Genomic DNA, 15254 nt, shown 5'->3' on the forward strand with positions numbered 1-15254 from the left:
CAGATTGATCGACATTTCTCTAGAAATACTACTGTGTGAGCAACTACAGAAGCTCCTGTATTCTGAAAGTGCAACTCAAGGTCCACTGTAGCTGTGAGGAAGCAGAGCAAACATTGAGCCAAATATCTATTGACCAGCAGGTGGCGCTGACGATCACTTGTGGAGCGTCCCTTTGGATTTTTCTAACCCAGTGGATTTAAGTATGGTCTCTAGAAACCTCTTGAGAGTAGAGAAGATTCTAGGTCTTGGGAAATCAAAGGTCAGGCTGATAAAGACACAATCCCACTCAGGCTGACAAAGGTCATACTAATGGAAACAGCAGAAAGTCGAATGGTATAGGTCGCAGAGATCTGGGAAGTCCTCACATATTTTGAGTCAGAATAAGTAGATTACTAAGTGAGCAATAGTTTTCAAAAAATAAAACTGGCAATGAAAATAGCATGGGAAATGGGGCGATTTCCCCTCTATGTGGCATGTTCTCAAATATGACTGATTACTTGTTCTCATCAAAACTCAACACCAGCACCAGCCACCACAATCAATGAAAAAAAAAAGTACAGTTGATCAAGAGAAAGGAGGCAGGTAACATTTACAGTTTTTCAGAACCAACTGATTGTTTATAATAACCCAGCTATCCCCAAATTGCTAAATAGAATGCATCTATTTGGTAGTATTTGGATTCTTCCTATAGATTACCTGGTTTTCTGCAAAGAACACCAAACCTCTATCCACGGTGGTCTGAATAGTCTGTGCAAAGGTTGGGAAGGGAGCATTTGATTGAGTCGGAACTCGAGCATAGCCTGTGCCTTCAAAATAATTTTTGTCGGACTCTTCCCTTCTCCTGTCAACATCAATCAATCATCAGTTAGAACACAGGAGCAAAGGGCGGCCATGCAAATGTACTTACCAGTACAAGACACTGCTATCTGGAAAATGGAGCAAAGAAGGTGCAATCTAGTTGTCATAATTTTGTTAGAGAAAAGAAAACATCTTTAAGTGTTAAGATAGGTCTGGCTCCATGGTGCAAGGGAAATACACTGCTCAAGAGAACCCACGTGGCAACTGTGGCTTGAATCTCTGGCCTGGTCACCCAGAAACACACCAGACACATAAGAGAGAGTCCAAGATCCAATGGGCTAGAGAGCTGGAGGAAGGAAATTGTGTGACCAGACCCTATGGAGGGTGTTCATCTCTCTCTCTCTCTCTCTCTCTCTCTCTCGCCCACCCTTAGGTGTGCACATATGTTTTATCATAAATAAAGAAAAAGAAGTATTTTTAAAAATCCTAAAATAGCTAGTTCTTTCTCCTGAATGTACTCTTATGCTTGTAATCAAACCCTACCTCAAAAAAAGATAATATTCAAGAGTCTCTTTTGGGAATGACTACTTAGGAAGATGTGGCTTACTAACTGGAGCTCTCAAAATCTAAGAAAATATTAATTTGAAATATATCATTTTATTCTCAGTACTGAACACTTGGTCCATTTCTTATTAGAATATTCTAAACCCCTTTAATTTTAGGGAAGTTGAGGAGCTCGTGGTAGCAATTTTCAAATAGGTTCAGGTATCTACAAAGTCTTGGTACACTTTCTGGGCTATTATTTTTTCAAATTTATAGTAAGTATATTGGGACCAGCAGTTAGAGTAATGGCTATGTTGTTGGACTCCCATGTAGTCAACCGTGGTTCGCGTCCCAGACCCGGTAGCTTAAAACTCACGCTAGGCGTGTGTGTATGCCTGCCCAAGATCCCGAGAGAAGAATGGAGGAAAAGGGATTGCAGCGTGGCCATCCCCCCTTGGGGGTGATTTCTCGCTTTCTATCTCTCTCTCCCTCTGTCTGTCTAGTGAGTACACGTGCCCTATAGCAAAAACCTCTCAAAAAAAAAAATGTATAAGCATATAATTTGTGCCTAAATCAGGTACCATCTAAAACTGTATGCTTTGTGGTAGGGATTATCAAAAATTTAAGAAAGGTTCAACTTTTTAACAAGTTGTGAAACTATGTCAATCTTTTTTTTTGGTTAAGGCAGTCTTACTATCAAAATGCTATTGCTTGGGACCAGCAGTTAGCGTAATGGCTATGTCGCTGGACTCCCATGTAGTCAATCATGGTTCATGTCCCGAATCCAGTGGCTTAAAACTCAAGCCAAGCACCTGTGTGTGCGTGCCCAAGATCCCAAGAGGAGAATGGAGGAGAAGGGATTGTGGTGTGGCCATCCCCCCAGGGGGTGATTTCTCGCTTTCTATCTCTCTGTCTGGCAAGCGCATGTGCCCTATGGCAAAAACCTCTCAAAAAAAAAAAATGCTATTGCTGTAGTCTCCCAACTAGGACTATAGGAGCATGCCATCCTGCCTGGCTCGTCTATCTAATATTTTATACAACACAGGAAAAAACACGACATCAAAGGCCTCTCACTGGCCCATCCCTTTGTGACATGTAACAGTAATGCAAGTTACCAAAATGCCAGTTACAGAGACATTAATACCTAGATTTTATTTACCTTCTACAAGGCTCCACTTCAGTTGTATTGAGATTGAAAGTCTTTTTGAAGTTATACAAGCTCAGAACATTTTCATTGAGATCATCTAATTCAATACAACCTCTGTATTGAGGGAATCTTAGTCTGCTGGGAAGCTGGAAATGAAACAAACAAACAAAAAAACTCTCATTACTTGAACAAAGGACAGCAATCAGGCTGACAAAAAAAAAAAAGTATAAATCTATCACCTTTAATACAGCATAAAAATTAAGAATGTGGACCCTGGAGCCAGATACCCTGGCTTTGCTATTTACCAGAGGACTTCAAAAAGTTTGTGGAAAAATAGAATTGAAGTGTAAATTTATTTGAGGGCATAATTTTTTTTGAAATGCATACATAGTTTTTTTAATGATACACATTTTTGAAGACCCTTTACACTAGCTGTATGATATTGGACAAATTATTAAACCTCTCTATCTCAGTTTCCTCATCTATAAAATGGTAATGAGATTGATACTTATTTAAATTAATATACTTAAGCTTAGAACAATGTACAGAGGAAGTACTCAATGTGTTAGCTATTATCTGTATTTAGGAATATACAATGAACTATTTTATATGTAACTAATAATTAAAATAGAGACATGAGGTCCTTATACCAAATTAAAATATCTTCATTCAGTGTAATAACGTTTAGACATACCTTAAAATCAGGTGGGTAACCTCCAACATAAAATACAACATTTTCAGGATCCAAATTAAGGAGTGTGTTGCTATTTCCACTATCCATTTCATGAAATTGGGGATTGTCTGGTTTGATGGATGTGGCTCGTTTGGTGTAATTAAGCCTTGCAAACTGATAAATTCTGTTAAAAAGGAATTAGACAATAAATTCATACAAAAATATTTAAGAATTCAAAGCCAAAATTCTAAAAACAGGGTTCAGTAACACACATAAATGAAAGTTTGGGGACTGTCGGTCAGGTTCACAAACAATTGTCAATTAGACCAGTACCTCTGAAACTTCACCCGGTCCATAACTGCCTCCTGGCTTTCACTCTTGGTGAGGATCTGGTCCACTTGGAGTTCAGCCTCACGCCCTCCCAGGTTGTAGACACATGTGAGCTGGCCATCCACAACTGCCATGCCAATGTAGTCCCTGGAGGCCTGGAGACAGAAGAGCCACCTCACAACACTTCCCAGAACTTCCCATCCCCGGAGGATGCACTTCAAATAACTTACAGGTTTTAGGGAAAAAGCCCTGGGCAGACAGAATAAATAAGGTATGTCCTTTTACAGAGGAATACAGAATGCTTAATTAACAATATCTATGCCATCTTTGCCCTCATTACAGTGCACTCCTTTACTCATTTCCCCATTGCTCAATTTACAAGAGTTGCCAAGAGCCCACAAAGACCACCAGTTATGGATCAGCAGTTCAGTAGATTTTAGTCAGGTGGGGAAGATGGGCTATTTTTGTTCTTCCACTTGGTTCTAAACAAATTTCTCTTAACACCCTTGTGCATGTCTCTGTCCTAATACCGCTGTAGATCATGGTCAGGTGCGTATCTATCTTTCTTCCCTGTTGGTATGTAAGCATCTTAATGTAGAAATAATTTTTTAAACTCTTGTAAAATATACATGATATGAAATTTATTGTTTTACCCATTTTAAAATGCACATTGGTATTAAAATAATAAATGTCTGTTTATCAAAAATGCAGGGTATGGGAACCAGAAGTTAGCGTAATGGCTATGTCGCTGGACTCCCACATAGTTGACCGCAGTTCGCGTCCCAGACCCAGTGGCTTAAAACCCACGTCGGGCGCGTGTGCATGCGTGCCCAAGATCCCAAAAGGAGAATGGAGGAGAAAGGACTGCAGAGTGGCCATCCCCCCTGGGGGTGTGTGTGTGATTTCTCGCTCTCTGTGTCTATATCTCTCTCTGTCTGTCTGGCGAGCGCACGCGCCCTATAGTGAAAAACCTCTCAAAAAAAAAAATAATGCAGGGTATGACACATAGTATAAAGTATAAATTTGTTGATGGAATAAAGAAACATGCAATTTTGTGATAAGACAAAGCAGGAAGCAAGGTCATTAAAAAAGCCACAAATAAAATAGCAACACCTTGAACCTTGGAAGGATAATTACTGACAGTGTCTATTTGAAGAATCTTTAAATACAATGCCCACTAGTAACAACTAATGATTTCCTTAACTGGGTAGAAGTTTTGAGAACTGTATTTCAGACATTTCTTTTCCAACAGTTATACCCTAACCAGTCAGTGATTAGCTTTTCCTCTGGCACTTAAATAAGAGGAATGTATTTTAAAAGGAGGGCTTACCAGTTAAAGTCAACCATTCAAATGCTTCTAACAGTAATGGTTTAACGCATTTAGAATGAAGAGATGGGCAACTGCCTTTCTTATCAGTTAAGCAGGACAGGCTTCTTTGCACTCCAGTCCCCATTAATAGATTGTGCCTTCTGTGGACTTGAGGAAAGATCTGAAGCTGGGTATTCAGAGGAGGACAGGGTCATAATTCTGTGAGGAGTTATTATTGACTTCCATGAAGCCTTGACATTAATGACCTGGCAGTATGGGAGAGGGTACTTATTTATTATCCACCCTAAGTATGTATGTGTTCCTGTGTACACACATGTGTGTTCATGTGCTGGACCTGCTGGGTAAGGCAGCTGGCAATCCATGATGGATGGGAGGCCTTTTTGGATGCCACTACATCAGGGAGGTAAGTGGGGAGATGGATGAGGAGGTGGTGGGAGATGTGATGTCTTGGTGGGACTTGCCACATGTCTCATAAAATATTCCCTATTTTAAAATCAAGAGAAGTGTCCAAGCAATACTCACATCCTTATTTCCAAGGTACATCACAAACATATTCTCAGTCCCTCCAGTCTCTCTTGAGTCAGGTCTTTGGAGAAACAAAGACAGGGATGTGTATCCTTTCAAATCTTCCAGGTCATTTGGCAGTCGAACTTCAACTCCAGATTTGCCGTTGAACCTCATGGGAATAGCGACCTGTGAAGAATCAGATAGATATATTGCACTAAATCGTCTTCTGTGAAGAAAGTAAGCATGTTCAGAGAGGTAGTGGGTAACTTTGTAGCTATCCATCCCATCTATCATCTTTCCCCAAGAGGAGAATGGAGAAAAAGGGATTGTGAATTAGCCATCCCACCTGGGTGTGTGTGTGTGTGTTTGTGTGATTTTGCACTTTCCCTCAATCTGTCTCTTTCTGGTGAGTGCACATGCCCTAAGGCAAAACAAAAACAAAAACAAAAAAACAAAAAAGAAAGAAATTTGCTATAACTCTGTGTCTTCCATCTTCAACAAAGGTAGGTTCTACAAGTTTCAACTTATGAGAAGATCAGTCTTATGCAGTATCATTCTGGCCATAGAACCCTCACTTAAACTTGCAATAATAGTTTGTCAACCAGCTTGAAAGACAATCTTTCTTTCTACTTATATAAATTTAATGGAAAGAAACTGCTCCAGGTTTCTTATATCCAGACAGTTTAGGGGATGATGGTCATGTGCACTTGTGAAAGATGACAGAACGAAATCAACCTGTTTATTTGAAGTGAACCACAGAATTTGTGAAAGAAAGAATCAATTCTTGGGTAAATAAACACCTTTCCATTCTTGATGAAGATGGTAACTTATCAAAGCTACTTTGGCTAGTGACTGTGTGGGGATACACCCACCTTATTCGCTGCATCTCTGGCCTGCTGAATGAGTTCTCGAATTCGGTCTACGTTGTCAGAGATGTTTCCCAGGGGTAACAGCTGTTGGTTGATACTTTCAATCTTGCTCAAAAGATCAGGCAGTTTGTTGGTTAATCTCTTGACTGTTGGTAACATTGAAAATAGAAATTTTAAATTATGCATTGAGAAAAGGTTAAAGGCAGATGTTTTTAATGACAATATTTGTCAAGTGAGAAGTTTGGGCCCCAGATATTGAACAGGATGGCTCATAATCCTGTAATATCCTTTCAAATGTGTTGCTGATTTTATTCTGCATTCTAGGTACCAAATCTTTATCCTTGATTGCTATAGGAAATAATATTTTTTCTGATTTTCAATAGCAATCATAACTTAATAACTCATGATTCAGTAACTTATATCTCCACTTTATAAAGATCAATAACATTGTCCTGGATTTTAAAAAATACTGTTGGATCCTTCTAACTATATACTCTTTATATTAATTGAAGTTGTTTAATAATGTTTTAATTTCTTAGATCAGAATTTACCAGGGGTGATTGAATGACTCAAGGAGAAAATGGCTAATAATTTCTGGTCAAAGACTGTGTGATACCTGAGTTATCTGCATCAGTCAGAGCCTTGTTGAAGTCTTCACTCTGTGTGCTCCCATAGGTATCTTTAATTCTTTCCACATCTGTCTGAATGGGGTTGAGGCCATCCAGAACCTCATCCGTGATGCCATTGGCCTTTCTGATCAAGCTCTTTGCACTATTAATCATACCATCGATGTCACCTAATGTACAAATAGGGAGGTATTAAGTATGTAGAGCATTTAACAAAACAAGCCAAATACAGTGTGTTAGTGAGATCTCCACCTCTCTGTATCCCACGAAGATCATCACGGACAGAAGTGAGATTGGTGTCTATCAGTTCTTTCTGAACTGTCACAATTTTCAGGGTTTGCTGTAAGTTGTTGAGAGCCGGACTGATTTCTAAAATAAAATAAAGCATCAAGAGGTCACTCTTCAGTCAGAGGACAAAAAAAAAATGAGTGTGGTTGAGAGCCTCATCCAAGCAAATACAGACACAAAGTAGGCATTGCTTGTTTCTATTCATTTCCAACAGACACCTTAAAAAATTTCAGTAAAGGAAATGAATTTGCAGACCTTCTAGCTGATAATATTGCTGTCTCTGGGTCATGGAAAATGACCAGTGAATACTTTAACCATATTGATGATATATGACTTAAATTATTATTCTAAGACTGGCTTACACAACAACATGATTAGCATCCTAACCCTATTTAAAATACTGATCCTACCTCTAAGATCAAATTTTGTAGACAAAGCAGAGGTCATACCAGGAAATCTTTTATTTATTTATATTTTCCCAGAGAGGGTATGTGCTCACACACACATGCCCACATGAGGGAAAGATAGAGTGACAGAGAGAAAGCACCTTTCAATAGGGCTTGGTCATGCCACATCCTCTTTCCTCCATTTCTCCATCCCAGCAAGATTTGGAGTATGCACCCAGTACGTTGTTTAGGCCATGTGGATAAGGGCTCACTTAACAACTGCATACCAAAACAGGCCAGTCACTTGCAAGATTTACTTATATTTCTAAAGCTCCAGTTAATTCCATATATGATGAATGGGAACTATTTCGAATATTGGGTAGATGCATGACATTAATAAAATAAATTATGGATTTAAAAAGTATCATCTGCATTGACACTGAGATACGAAAAGAGCATTTGCATCTAGGGTTGGCCTTCCTGGTCCCATGAAACACTTAAAGCTCCTGGCTATGCCAGCTACCTCTCATACCCACCCTCCCCACAATACCTTGCTGTAGCCTTTTCTGTGTTATCTTGGCTTCATTTAACAGTTTATCACTTTCGGAACTCAGAGTTTTAGCTTTTCTTGGAAGATCTTCCTTTATCACTGTCTGAAAGCAAAGTGTTTATCAGTCTTACATTTATCTTAGGAAATATGGAGTAAGATTCTTCATTCGAGTCTGAAGCCCTTATCTCTCTTTTTTTCTTTTAATAGAGAGATTTTTACTATAGAGTGCATGTGTTTGCCAGAGAGACCTAGAGAGACAGAAAGTGAGAATTTATACCCCAGGAGGGATGGCCACACCACAATCCATTCTCCTCTCAGTATTTTGGGCATATATGCACACGTATCCATTGTGGGTTTTAAGCCATCGGATCTGGGACTCGAACCACAGTCAACAATGTGGGAGTCCAGCAATGTAACCATTATGCCATCTGCTAGTACCAAAGCCCTTATCTTTAAAGGATGAAGTTTTGCAAATAGTTTTGAATTGTGGTCAAGTCATCAGTCAAGTAAATATAGAAATGTCTAGACTAAATTCAAGTCTACTCTATGAGGGATCTTCAAAAAGTTCATGGAAATGTGTATAATGAAAAAAACTATTTATGGACCACAAAATTGTTTGCATTAAAATTAATTTGTACTTTAATTCTATTTCCCTGAACTTTTTGAAGTTCTCTCATATATAAAAATTCTGATTGAAAATAATGCATTTTTCTATTCTTGAGTGCACATGCAGAGAAAATAAGGAAGTGACTTATCTCCCAAGAGAACCTGGAGACGCTGTCGGCACAGGTGCCCACCTGAAGAGCGGAGTCAGACGCGCTGGAGGCCTTGTTGGCTGCATCCTCGGCTGCCTTGATGGCATTGAGGATGCTCTCATAGGCAGTGGCGGCATCCACAGCACAGCGCACTAGCTCATCCCCGCTGGCGTTCCTCTTGATCCTAGAAAGATAGCCAGATTAGGTCCTCCAGCAGCCATTCCATGAGTGGAGTTGATGTTCCCCCAAGCCTTCATGTTTGTTTGGAGGGTAGAGGTGGTGGCCTCTCTAGCTCCACCTTAAGGAGCCGATAGGAATCAGCATCCCACTGCTGGTCTGGCTCTGATTAGACCCAGGTCCCCAGGTGGGTGTCAGCCTGGACTCCACCCTCCACCCTGCTCTGGAAAGCTGCCAGCCAGCCCGGGGGTAGGCCTCTGTTATGCTGGAGCAGCACATGCAGTTTGGACCTCTGTGGCCACACACTCACTCTTCCAGCTGCTTTGCCAGCTCTTGTAGCGACTGTGCATGCATTTCTGCCTCCTCCACCAGGGATAGTTTGCTAGCAGATCTGGAAAGTTCTCTCTCTCTGTCACTTATTTCTTGTCTTGCTTCATTTAAAGCGGCAGCTAATTTTTCATATTCCTATTTTTTCCAAGTAAATGAAAACAGTATAAATTCAAGCAAAGAATGTGTACACCATTTTCCTCCTGTCATAAATGACATGTTTCCAGAGGCAACAACAAGAAATTATATTTTCTAATCCTATTTACCACACCAATTAATCCTTAGTCACTTCAAATAATGGCATTAATAATAGTTCCTCAAGTTTTACCATCACTTAAACATTTTCCTTGGGATAGTTACTCCCTTTACTAAGTTTTATAGAAGGAGAATGCATCGTCAGTGTAAAGTTGTACTAAACCAAAGGACTCTTTCATAATTTAGAAATAGCATCATAAAAAAAATGCCCTTGGTCTACCAAGACATTTTGACAATCTTAGCAAGTCTTACATGTCTTCTATTAATAAAGGTATGCTTGGTATTTTAAAAAGTGCAGTACAATTTTTTTTTGTTATCTCTGCAATGATTTGCTCATTGCAGACAAATTAAGTAATACAGGTCATAGAAAGAAGACACATCATTGACACTCCTTCAAGCGAAAATGGCTGTTAATATTTTAGTATATTCCCTTCATCCATAAGACATAGACTTGGAAGAAAACTAGGTCAGGCCATTTCGTAGTTTCCAGGCAATATAATTCTTTTTTTTTTTTTTTAATTTCCTAGAGAACAAACAATCTCCTTTACCTTGTGGCCTTTCTCCATCAACTGCAATGCAATGTTGGTTTTCAGCAAAGAAGAGTCTGCTGTGGTCAAATACTTGGTGAAGTCACTCTGCAGGGAATTTATTTCATTCATGTGTTTCTGGAGAGAATAAAAAGAATATCTGCTTGAGCTCCATAATATAATGTATTATTGGAAGACACGGGCATATTTATCAGACCACAGTATATAAGTGATTTCAGAGTGAGAATGTTTTCTTCCACCTGAAGATTGTCTAGATAATGACAGAGATGGGAAATCAGTTTGCAGCGCAGGTGTGTTGCCACAATTTCTTCAAACTCTACATCAATGAAGGAATTACTATCACTGTGGAAGAGGGTTTCTACACTAGAGGTGGTCAACTTGGCCAATGAGGTGGATATATTACTAAGCACAGAAGCATGGAATAGAATGAGATTTTTAACTAAATAAACCAGCAGCAATCAGCAGCACACACTAATGCTGGCGCCAATGAGCGTGTCACTAGCACTCGAATAGATTACAAAGCACCTGGGAATGCCAGGCTAAAGCCTGCCAGAATTCAGAGAACCATTAAATTGGGTCCTGCTCCCTTCCTTTGGCATACCAGTGACTTCAAACAGAGGCGTTACTATCTAAAGAGGCTTTGGGTGCTTGGCATGTATTTATCTGCTGAGATGTAGTTTATTTCCATTTACCAAATTCTTCCTATTTTGGGATTAGCACCATGTTATTTGACTTCTATCCTGTTATAACTCTTCACATTTTTGTTGTTGTTTTAGCATACTCTTTTATTTATCTATTTAAAGTTTATTCATTTCCTCAATTAGTGAGAGAGTGAACGAAGAGGGACAACACCTCTGAAGGGGTTCTGATGCCGTGATCCACCCAGCCTTCAGCCAGCCCCTTATCAAGGGCGTGCATGTGCCCTGTGTACTCAGGGAGGCCTTCGGACTGGAACCAGGAACCTTCCTATGTGGAATTACCTTGCAAAGCATCACATTTTATTGTAGCACCCCTATCCAGCCCCCTAAGCATACTATTTTTACAATTAAAAACAATCAGTACAGGACCAACTCCATGGCACAGTGGTAATGCACCACTCAAAGAGAAGCTGATCCTACAGGGCAACTGCAATTCGAATCCCCAGACCAGTGGTCCTAAAATACCCTAAGCACCTTCACAAGTGTCCAAGATCTAAGAGGTTAGAGGACTGGAGGAAGAGGATCACCATCTAGTGTGACCAGACATTGTTGAAGGTATTCATCTCTCTCTCACACACACCAAACATACACTCTCACATGTGCATGGACATACTTTGTCACGAATAAAGAAAATATTTACATAAAAATTCTTAAGAATGTACAGTATAAAATTTTGAGCTCTAAATTTTGTCATTATAGCATCTATATGTGGCCTATACATTAACTAATTTCATATAAAGCCAGTAATAGCTTAAAATGCCTTTTCTCATAACTAAGATAATGGTGTAAGAATGTTTATATATCTGACACACAAAAAAACATATAATACACACTTCAAATTAATTATAACATTATTCATTTCTTCTCTGCTCAGCAGAAGCACTCTCCAGCATCCTTCTGTCAGGACCAGAGCCTAAGCAGTTTGCCTTGCCTCGTCTGTGGTTTAAGTTCAGAATCTTTCTGGAAGCTGAGGAATAAAAAAACCTTTGGCTTTGCATTTGATGCCCTGTTCCTTTTGATCAGGGTCTGAGGTGATATAAGAAGACATACAGACAGGCACCTGGCTGTGCTATTTTACTAATAACAAAGACCCCGTGCCCCTCATCCTTATCATTAGTGAAATTGTGCAGCTTCCAGCTGTGCACTCACCTTGATGGCTCCTAGCACTCTCTCATTTTCTTGGTTAAGGCCAGTGGCCTGTTTGGCTTGGGCAGCCGCCTCCTGTAGGGCAGCTCGGAGGTCAGTGACTTTGGCTTCGTATTCTTTTAAAGAATTCCAGATGCTCTTCATAAGTTCACTGTTCTCCACCTGGTGGGTTTCTGGCCAGTTCTTTATCCGGGTCAGCACTGTAATACATCACTTTCATGTTTCCACTTGAGAGATGTGTATATTGAAGCTAAGTTATGAAGACTACAGAAGGAGAATTGAGTTTCTACTCATTTCATGGGTTTCCTTGAACTTCCAAGAGAATGGGAAAGAAAACTAACACATGTCCAGACCTTCTGCGTGCATTGTATACACTGCTCCACTTGGTCTCCATGATAACCACGTAAAAACAGTAATTTTAATTCTCATGTTCCAAATAAGGAAATGGAGGCCTGGAGAAATTAAGGGATTGGTCCAAGGTTACATGACCAATCTGACTTGGGACTTGTGCTAGCACTGCTCAGTAAAGCGCGCGCGCCTTCTACTTACAGTTTAAAACCTGGACTATACTGGAGTCTTCAAAAAGTTTGTGGGAAAGGTGTTTTTATGTAAAAAGCTACGCATGCATTTCTTTTTTTCACCAAAATAAACTTGTACTTGAATTCCATTTTTCTGAGAACTTTTGAAGTCTTCCATATTAAATTTGAACAATACAGATGCTCTAAGAAAACTACTATTCTCTGTACATCAACCACTGATGCATTATTTTACTACACAATAAATATCAGTATTTGAAAAAATATATACCAACCTAATATTTCTCAGTTTTGAACCAAGAGACATTTTCCCTAGCCAAAACCTTTAGCTATATTAAGTTACTATCTAGTATATTTTATTTTTGCTGTCTTTGTAAAGTAGTGTTAATACCAATTTGTGCTTCGATGATCCAACAGTGGTGAAATAACTGTTAAAAATAAAGTGATGAGAAAATTGGAAAGAGGTGAATTATCATCAGAAGAAAAAAAAAATCATTTGAAAGGAAAATGAGGTGCCAATATCTAACTTTTAGGAGAAGATTTTTTTTTTTTTGGACATATGATAAGATGCTATATTCTCAGTGACTTGGAGAAAAGATTCTTGGTCTCCTGGGCTACCCCCTTTTCCCATATGACAATGTCATAGCAGTAACTGGAAACTGTATTGTACATGGCTCATCACATGTCAAACCAATTGGAATAAACTGAATGGAAAAATTGGGGAGCATCTTACAGAGCTGAGCCTCTCTTCTTTCAGTTTCCGCCTCTTGGAGGTGCTTTCTGAAGTTTCGGTTCCGCAGTTCCCTCATCATGCGCTCTGCTTCAGCCAACTCTCTGGAAAAATCACCTGAAGGCAAGTTGTTTCCTTCTCCATCTGTCCCAGAGATCTGCTTTAAGAGAACTAGAAAAGGCCAAGTGGTTATTAAACTGGGAATTCTGGGCTTCAGGAGATTACTTAAAAAAAAAAAAAAAAAAAAAAGGCAGAAACTTTTTTGGAGATTTTATATTAGTTTTTTAGTATTGCTGCAGGATCTCTTTCATAATGCTGAGCTTTAAAAAGGAATTCACTCAGTGTACAACAAAGGCTATGCAACAATACTGGAAAACATTTAACTGGACTGAGTAACTCTTACTATGCACATTCCGGATGACATTTTTAATCTTCGTGTCCAGTTCCTTTGCTCTTTGGGTTGTCTGATCAACATTGTTATATAATGTTTGTGCTTTTCTGGAATTTATTTGAGCCTATGTAAGAAAAAAAACAACAAATTAATTAGCAACAAATTAAGTTAAAGTAAAAAAAAAAAACTGAAAATATTTAAAAGAAAAAACAGAAAACAAAAAACAAAGTGAAGCTAATTGACCTAACAGTACCTTTTCTTGCAAAGTCTCAAATTCACGATTCAAATTATTCAGTTCTTTCTCCAGGCCATTCATTTTGGATCCATGATTTGAAATGGCAGAACGGTAGTTGAGCAACTGGTTCTGAAAGTAAAACACAAAACTAATCTCACTTTAGAACAGACATTTACACTCAATCCTATCAGCACGATAAATGCTATAATGACATGAAAGGATTCATTTAGCAGGACTGATGAGAGTTCCACAGAAAACAATGTGGTTCTTTTAAATAAGTTACATGACGAATCTCTCTGATGAAAATTGTGATATGGTTCTAAAATAAAGTAGCAAGCATAAAATATGTGAAGAGACAAGAGGTACTTTACTCAGTTACCAAACCATATAGAAAGGAGAGTGATACTTCTTAATGTATTAATTTCCAGATTCTATAAAATATTTATTTTTAAATAGCTATAGTTAACTTAATAATACTTAAAGCAGTGAATAGGGTACTTTATTGAAAGAACCATTAGATTCAAAGAATCTAATCTAAGAGAGCTAGAGGGGAACTCAGAGCCTGTGCAGTTGAATTCTCTCATATTAAAAATGAGAAAAAGGAAGTCTTTGAGGTTGGGGAACATGTCCATGGCTGAATAGTGATCAGTGGTTGTTTCAGGAGCATAATCCAGGCACTAAATTGCCTCATTACTTTTAGAAAGGACGTTGCTACACATCATTTCTGGAGTAGTGATTATTATCAATTTGGTGTCGGGGGGATGTTAATATCTTGAAAACATTTACAAGAAAGAAATGACACTACTACCTCCATTTGTATGTTGGAGGCAGCAGTAGGTAAAAGAACACATGCTGAGGAGCTTAGGTCCAGACCCTGCATCTACCACGTAGGAGATGAGCCTCACTAAGCTTTATCCCCTTCATCAGTAAAATGAAGATTACAACAGCAAACTGCAGAGTTGGTTTTGGTGATAAGTGAACTGATGAATTTTAAAATCCATGTATACATGAGCATTTAAAAATGCTAATTCCCTTCTCATACTAATTCCTACAGAATTTTCAGTGTTCGTGTGATATAGCGAAAGATAGTACTATTTTAACTTTACCATGGGAAAATTGAGGCACATCATGTATAACATGTCAGCAGAATACCTAGTCACGAGGTATAATGGGGGACCAGCAGTTAGCGTAATAGCTATGTTGCTGAACTCCCATGTAGTTGACCGTGGTTCAGGCCCCAGACCCGGTGGCTTAAATTCACACCAGGCACGTGTGCATGAGTGCCCAAGATCCTGAGAGTAGAATGGAGAAGGGATTGTGGTGTGGCCATACCCCCTGGGGGGTGATTTCTTGCTTTCTGTCTCTCTGTCTCTCTCTGTCTTTCTGGCAAGTGCATACTCTCTATAGCA

General features: G+C 39.1%; 1 protein-coding gene across 1 annotated transcript in view; it reads right to left on the minus strand.

The window, feature by feature from the left end:
* LAMA3 (laminin subunit alpha 3) overlaps window positions 1-15254 on the minus strand; it is a gene marked incomplete at its 5' end in the record, with an annotated part of 299569 nt that overhangs the window by 37088 nt on the left and 247227 nt on the right. Inside the window, 16 exon segments of the mRNA XM_014591287.2 lie at window positions 697-841; window positions 2501-2634; window positions 3183-3345; window positions 3495-3646; window positions 5344-5514; window positions 6201-6343; window positions 6814-6993; window positions 7076-7192; window positions 8048-8150; window positions 8845-8986; window positions 9290-9444; window positions 10110-10226; window positions 11957-12153; window positions 13223-13390; window positions 13623-13734; window positions 13864-13974. Of these exon segments, the coding sequence (XP_014446773.1) occupies window positions 697-841; window positions 2501-2634; window positions 3183-3345; window positions 3495-3646; window positions 5344-5514; window positions 6201-6343; window positions 6814-6993; window positions 7076-7192; window positions 8048-8150; window positions 8845-8986; window positions 9290-9444; window positions 10110-10226; window positions 11957-12153; window positions 13223-13390; window positions 13623-13734; window positions 13864-13974 (2310 nt within the window).

Source organism: Tupaia chinensis, unplaced genomic scaffold (genome assembly GCF_000334495.1).
Source record: "Tupaia chinensis unplaced genomic scaffold, TupChi_1.0 Scaffold000550_1, whole genome shotgun sequence".
Lineage (NCBI taxonomy): Eukaryota > Metazoa > Chordata > Mammalia > Scandentia > Tupaiidae > Tupaia > Tupaia belangeri.